The sequence below is a fragment of the Triticum aestivum genome, chromosome 1D, assembly GCF_018294505.1.
Source record: "Triticum aestivum cultivar Chinese Spring chromosome 1D, IWGSC CS RefSeq v2.1, whole genome shotgun sequence".
Lineage (NCBI taxonomy): Eukaryota > Viridiplantae > Streptophyta > Magnoliopsida > Poales > Poaceae > Triticum > Triticum aestivum.
The window spans coordinates 326,996,925-327,004,154 of NC_057796.1; the positions used below are offsets into that span (position 1 = coordinate 326,996,925).

The window sequence follows — 7,230 nt, forward strand, 5'->3', positions numbered from 1 at the left end:
AAAGGAAAATAGTCATTTTGTGACTTAACTTGCAAATAGTGGAACTTCCCCTTAGTCACCCTTCTATCCGGTGTGGGGAAGTGACGAGGACATGGCAATCTTGGATACAACCAAAAATATTGCACACATGTATATATTTGAGATGATTTCTAATAAAAGTTATGCAATGATCTATTTATGTTATCCGGAACAAAAATACTTCACCTATTTTTATTTCATGCCTAATTGTAGAATTACTAGACACTTGCAAACCGCGTGTGAAGATAAAATAGAAGGGGACAATTAGGTGTTGTTCAAGAAGTTCTCTCATGTCACTTTTGGCTCAACAGAAGTTAGAGACCAAGTCTATCATGTTTTGGACTTAGATTCAGACTGCACATACATACCTGACTTTAACCGCTTACAACATTTGCATCTGGACTCCAAAATGGGTGAATCTTTCTTTTTGTTGGAAAGCTTATCTCATGTATTTTTCAACACAATTGGATTCACCTTCAAATTCTTTCCGAGCGCGGAGATAGAGCAAAAACAATGCAACACTGATAATCTGAGTCAAAATCTAAGTCAAAACGTGTTGTGTCACCTTCACATGGGCCCATGGGCCTTGTACAACCTAGGGTTGTGTTTTGGCTGCCCTGGGACGTCCTTCCACCCCCTTGACGCCACCCCTTAGTCCCGTATAAGTAGATCAATCTAGTAGTATTTTTTGGGGGTTTTTAGTTAAAAGTTAGCCATTGCAACTTCATGTAATTCATTTGTGTCCAACGACCATGCCATGATCTCTTTCGAAACCCCACTTTTATTAATACTTCATCTATATTCGCAATATTCAGATTGCTTATCATATTCTTGTTCGTTCTTCGATTGCTTGCAGGAATAGACCCTCGTGGTCAGCCTCCTTGTGCTCCTGGCATCGGCAGTAACCTCCAGGAGATTGGTTTAGCGATTGCTAAGGCGCAACATGGTCACATGTTGTAGTCGGATCATCAAAGTCATTCTCCACCAAATCGGTAGTTATCATCTCATAAAAAGATCGAGACACCTTTGCCCTATCAAGTAGTATCGGGATACCAAACCGAGTTGCAATATTTTCATGTGGTTTAATTCTTGTGATACTATTTTGGTTTTATATTTCACCACATATAAAAAGTTAGCCATGTATAGATGTGTCACATGTTCAACAACTTACGGAAGTAAAATAGATGACATATACATATACAACGTGTACATCTTGTCTCTTTTGTTACCCATGTTTCTGATTAAGCAACTCCATGGACGGCTTTGCTTTCAAGAATGGGAGGATGATGAGGACGTGGCTACATTGGATACGACCAAAAATATTGCATACATCTATATATTTAAGATGATTTCTAATAAAAGTTATGCAATAATTCATTTGTTATCCAGAACAAAAATACCACACCTATTTTTATTTCATGCCTAATTACAGAATTACCAGGCACTTGTACAAACCACGTGTAAGGCCCAACATGCAGTCCTACTCCCAACAAAGACTTTGCAATCTTCACGGAGGCTAGAAGCGCATATTGGTAGCCCTAACATGTGACTTCATAACATACACGCACTATCAATATGTCGGTGAACAACGATGGAATATCACAACAAGTACAACTAAGCAAGAATAGAAGAGTTTATGTATGAATGAGAATTGGGCAGATATATGCCAATATGATAACATAGTTGTACACCAATAAGAGGTTCGAAGATGAGCAAATCGTCCCATAACCAACGGGTTCCAAACTACCGACGAGGATTCTTATCTCTACTAGTTGTCGTCTAAGAAGAACTTCACGTAGATCGTTCACGCTCTTAGCGCAAAGCTTTACCTAACCTGTACCCGCACTTGAGGCTGTTGTGGTATCTGTGAGCTTTTTGGACTCAACAACTCTCATTACCAAGGGTACCAAGACTAACAACACTCATAGGTTGGAAATTGACAAGTGTTAGACATTGCAGCAAGCAGCTAAGCAGTATAAACCAACTATTCCTACGAATACTAGAATAAGATGAGACCAACTTACGAAAAAGGGGGCACAAACTAGTTGATCAAGAAGTGATCCTGAACCCCTGACTACGAATAATTTATAACCCCACCGTGTCGTCTTTTTGTTTGCATACCCAAAAGAAGAAACAATCACGGTAAGCACACGTTTGAGTAAGATTTTGTTATTAGTTAAATTGTCTACGCCTGACATTATAAATTTCCAAGTCTTCCGTAACCGTGGTCCATGGACATGACTTTCTGGAAGGAATTAAACCTACAAGGATGCTCCAACTGTGCACTATATAATCCTCATGCATAACCCGTTCCTCCAAGTTCAAGCCTATGAGAGCCACCGTGTAAGAACACACTACGTTCCAGGAGTTCAGAGTTAACAATTGTCAATAGCTAATGTCAAACTGACCCAAAAGACCTCTCGACGAGTTGACATCCGGATCAGAGCCGAACGTATCTCTAGACCCGGTCCCAGCCGGATGGAAAAGCTTACATTTAGCCAAGCCCGGTTTCCCGGGGGTGCCTCCGCACACTGCCTTTTGCGGATCAACGCTTTTCTCGGGCGCTGGCCCAAGTTATTTTGAAAATATCTGGAGGGGGTGACCCTCTATGCAAGTTTTATGTTTGCAAATTTTAGTACCAATGTTGGGCCTTCTGGAAGAGTTCAACGCTAGATAAAGGAGCTCAAGGGGATCCCGTAATACCCCACACATGGTAGAATGTGCTCATCAATGAACATAATAGCCAAAACTACGAAAACTAGGGGTTGACCAGAGTGGAAAAAATCACCAGGGCATATGACTGAGCCTTCCACCCTTAGTCAGGTATATAATCAAGTTTAACAATTAAGCATGATAATAATGATAAGATATCCATGTTGTCACATGGAAAACCCTGCACCTGCAACTAGCAACACTACAAGAGGGGCTGAGCAAGCGGTAACATAGCTAATCAAAGGTTTTGCTAGGCAGTGAAGGTTAGAGATTGTATCATGGCAATTGGGAGGCTTGAAACAATGTGTCCCTGTCAGGATCTAACCAAGATTAGGAAAGTGCTACATTGTATGAGCAATGCAACCGCTGGCAATTACAGTAGCTGTCAACTAGTAGGAAGTTAATATGGTACCAACTTAGCACAGGAACTCAAATTGATAGTGCTCTCAGGGATTACAACATCAAAACAGCAAATGATCTGAAAATTACATACAATTCGTCGAGTGACAAATATGAGGAAGAAAAAGAAAGATACATACAGATCTATTTCTTCTCACCTACCTTACAGAATATAACAACCATGATAAGCTTAAAAAACAACCATACATGGTAATTCGCTACAATGCAGAGCCTGTACAACTTATCATAAACAACAGCTGCTGGACTCTAAAAAAACAATCATCATGTCATCAAATAACAGACATGCAATCAATCTCTGTCTTTACGATGTAAATAGTTGGCTCCCAAGGGTGATGATGGCGGTTCCGTCGCCCATAATCGTTGTTAGAGACATCTCCGTCTCGAGAATACGGTCTAGTTCAGCCGCAACCAGCCTCATCTTCGGCCGCCTTCTGGAGGACGGGTTCAGACACTGGAAAGCAAGCCCAACAAATTCTTTCATACCTTCTGTCGTGAAACCGCCACCTAACCTTGGGTCAATCAGTTCATTTGAACTGAAATGTGCTTCCAGCTTTCAAAAAGACAACAAAATGCCTGTCAGTGGGATGTTAGGATATACTGTCTAATCAAATGGTGCACAAGCAACATCAATTCTCTTTATAGTTGTTTTGACGACTTTTTTTATAAAGTTATATCTCAATCAAGGTAGGAAAATAGCATATCAAACGTCAAGGACTACTATTTAACATAAAATGAAGAAGAATTCAAGCAATCTTACTGAATGTGACATATATGTTTTCATCACAGCAAAAGGAGTGAAACTGTTTCTAGACAGATATTTTCTAGCTGTTAGTGAGTTGGCAAAATCTACGCTCCATTGCTTTAGCAAGGCAACATAGTTACATTTTGTCAATGTGCACACAACCTGATCATAGGTTAATCATTGGAACAGTGAATCAAAGATTCCATCCTTTCTCCTAACAAAAAAGGCAGCAGAAGGTTCACAAAATCAATAAATCATAGGTAGTCTGTCAACTTGCTAAAAATCATAGGCTGTCATTTTGCTTGCTGAAGACTTCTTTCAGAGAGGCAGTAAAAATTCATAGCATTTTCTCTAGGCAGCTTACAGCTACATGCCAAAGGAAATTACCCAGTGGGCCAGAGATTCTCTGGATTCTGGAGGTTGCAAGCTAGCAGCTTCTCTTCCAGTAATTAGCTCCAAAAGAAACACTCCAAAGCTGTAGACGTCGCTGCTTTCAGAAAACTGCGCCACCGAGTGTGCTCTAAGAACAAACATGCACAATGCGTTATGAGTCACAAGGATTATTACAGAGAGGATTAGACTGATCATCCCACAATTGAAAGACACAACAACAATACAACTAGATGACATTTTTCCTAAAAATGAAACTGAATGATACATTTCGTGCACAAGCTTTTCGAACATATCAATCTCCATCGGCGACATGGCAGTCTACATATTTGTTGCCTGGTCTGAAAAACAGAAGATAAAAGGATATGGTACTTGAACTTACTCGGGATCCTGGTAGACACTGCTGCTAAACCCATGCGATGACCCGACATCTTCATGTCCTCTAAGTAACCTAAAAAGTCCAGCATCAGCCACCTTCGCAATAAAATTCTCATCGACCAGTACATTGCTCGTCTTGAAGTTCTTGTGGATCAAAGGAGGCATAAGACTATGCAGATGATTCAGACCTGCAAGTCAAACTGCAGTTATACTTGCTATTTTATAAATTCATAACAGAAAAAAAGGCGACATCTCATAGTTGTACTACCTTTAGCTGCACCAATGGCTATTGCTAGCCTCTGTTTGAACTCAAGCCGTGTCATGGAGCCTTTCCCTGAATCTAGCAAAAGGTGTAAGGTTTCAGAAAAGAAAAAAAAAGAAGCCACAATCTAATTTCTGACGATAACCAAATATTACCATATAGATGGCTACAGACATTGCCATTGGGTGAGTACTCAAACACTAGCATTTGTAGACCTCCTTCCTGGCAATAACCAATCAGAGTTACGATGTTCCGATGACATATCTCTGAAAGCCTCCTAACCTGCATAATGCAAGGACGCCAAAGAAGTTAAGAATGCCAAATTTATTAGGCCGCAACAGACGCATTTATTTAGCTGTCCCTGTCTAATTGAGGCAAGTTTTTTTCAATAGCAAACAACAACAATAATGGACAAGAGACAGATCTTCCAAACTTACCCCACAAATAAGTCACTCCACTAAAATGTTCACTATCTGACCATAAATACGGCACAATTTAGGCAATGCCGTTAACTGTCGTATCCAATGTAATTCAAGACACTTAATTCTCAAGTCAGCATCACATAGAACATCAAAACCAGAAACTTCGACACGGTATGACGAAACAGTCAGACATAAAATTCAGGAGACCAGATTTTCTCTGGTCACAAGCATGGCAGAATGGAGGTAAATTATACTGTATCCTTACAAGAACAACAATGTCCCTGCATTTGCAGTTGCATCTAAATAGTTTACCTCGTCGGAAAACTCCAGCCTTGGTGCTCCCATGCGCCTCTTGATGGCCACGACTGAACCATCAAAAAGCAACCCCTTGTACACCAGGCCAAAGCTCCCGGCGCCAACCAAGTTGGCCTCGCTGAAGTTATTGGTCGCCTGCGCCAGCTCCTCGAGAGAGAACTGTCTCGCGCCCTGACGCTCCGGCGCCGAGGAACTTCGCCCCCCCTTGCCCCACTCCACTGATGCCACCAGCAACACACAAACGTCGCGTTAGCAGAGCAGAGCTGGAAATTTTGCCGGAGAAAGAAAGCAGCAGCAGCAGCAGCAGCATTGCCATCCAAGGACGGTGCACGGAACAGCAACCGCAATTCACCTAGGGTGGAAGGATCCGAGGAGCCGGTGTCGGAGGTCCTGTTACGCCGCGCGCGCGCCCGGCACCAGAGCGCGATCACCACGGCCACCAAGACGAGCAAGGCGGCGCCACCGGCGGCAATGCCGACTATGGCGGCGATCGGCAATGACATCCGGATGCCCGTGACATCGAATCAGCAAAGTCGTGGAGGGGGGATTCCCTTTTCCTTCCTTGTGTCGGGGTAAGCAGCAGCAGCGTTGCACTTGAGAAATGGTCAAGCGAAGCAGCGCTCCCAAATCTAAACCCGAAGCGAACACTGGTCCTCACCTACCCCCAAATCGGTGGGTGGTATAGCTCCGGCACGCATGAATGCGGCAGCGATATCTTTCTCCGAATTGGCGCCTCAATTGGGCAATGCAGCTACATATGCACGCATCTAAGCTGTAGGGCTAGGGGCAGGACCAAGAAGAAGGGTGGACCGGGCGTGGGCGATCAATCAAGAAGAAGCAAGAAGGGGAGGAAGAGGGTGATGGATAGGGTGCTAGCTGCGGTGTGTGGTGGTGTAGGGGAGGCGCTGCACATGGCAAATCGTTGGATCCCTCCCTCCATCCCTGCGGCGGCCGCCCCTTTTGTCAAAGGAGAGGGGACGGCCCTCCCTCTTGCGCCATCGCCAGGCTCCCCCCACCCGCACCCCCACCCCATGTGTGTGTGCGCGTGTCGGGGGGCGTGTGCTGTGCGTGACTGTAGGGCCCGGCCGTCCCGCTGTGCGTGTGCTGGTGTAGAGAGAGAAGCTTGCTGCGTTGGAATCTTTCTTTCACCGTCCTCTGCTCTCTCCTACTACATGGACATGGACATGGACATGGGTGGTGCCGTGCGTACGTGGTGCTGATGCATTTCGCCGGGAAGAAGCGGAGAGCGAGCTGAAAAGCATCTCGGGACGAGATGGAGCGGGAGCAAAAAGGGTAAAAGGAGAGAGAGTGCGGTGGTTGGTTCCCACTTTCTAGTACAAGCAAGGAAAGGAGGGGAGTCTGCTTGCTCCGTAGGAGGCCATCTCCAATCGTTTTCATCGAGTATCCCTTCTTTTTAGAAGATTTTCACCGAGTATACCTGGTCATGGGAAACCCCGTCCGGTCGGCCCGGCCTTGTCCACGGACCGAGCCTGGGCCTAAGTTTTGAGCCCGAAGGCTGGGAAGGGACAAGCTTGGGCTTAGAGCAACTCCAATGGGGCGACCCAAACGGA

General features: G+C 44.3%; 1 protein-coding gene across 2 annotated transcripts; it reads right to left on the minus strand.

Moving 5' to 3' along the window:
• Positions 1–3,164: 3,164 nt before the first annotated feature.
• On the minus strand, positions 3,165–6,668 carry LOC123181806 (leucine-rich repeat receptor protein kinase HPCA1). 2 transcript variants are annotated; one of them, XM_044594185.1, is made up of 7 exons: positions 6,012–6,668; positions 5,657–5,877; positions 5,078–5,204; positions 4,929–4,994; positions 4,665–4,848; positions 4,280–4,412; positions 3,165–3,700 (listed from the first exon to the last, which is right to left on the minus strand). In XM_044594185.1, exons 1-7 carry the CDS (start codon positions 6,160–6,162, stop codon positions 3,452–3,454), a joined length of 1,131 nt encoding a protein of 376 aa, XP_044450120.1. In that variant the 5' UTR covers positions 6,163–6,668; the 3' UTR covers positions 3,165–3,451. The 2 variants fall into 2 exon arrangements, with proteins under 2 accessions (XP_044450120.1, XP_044450119.1); XM_044594184.1 differs by having other exon boundaries at positions 4,929–5,000; positions 6,012–6,661.
• Positions 6,669–7,230: the final 562 nt, after the last annotated feature.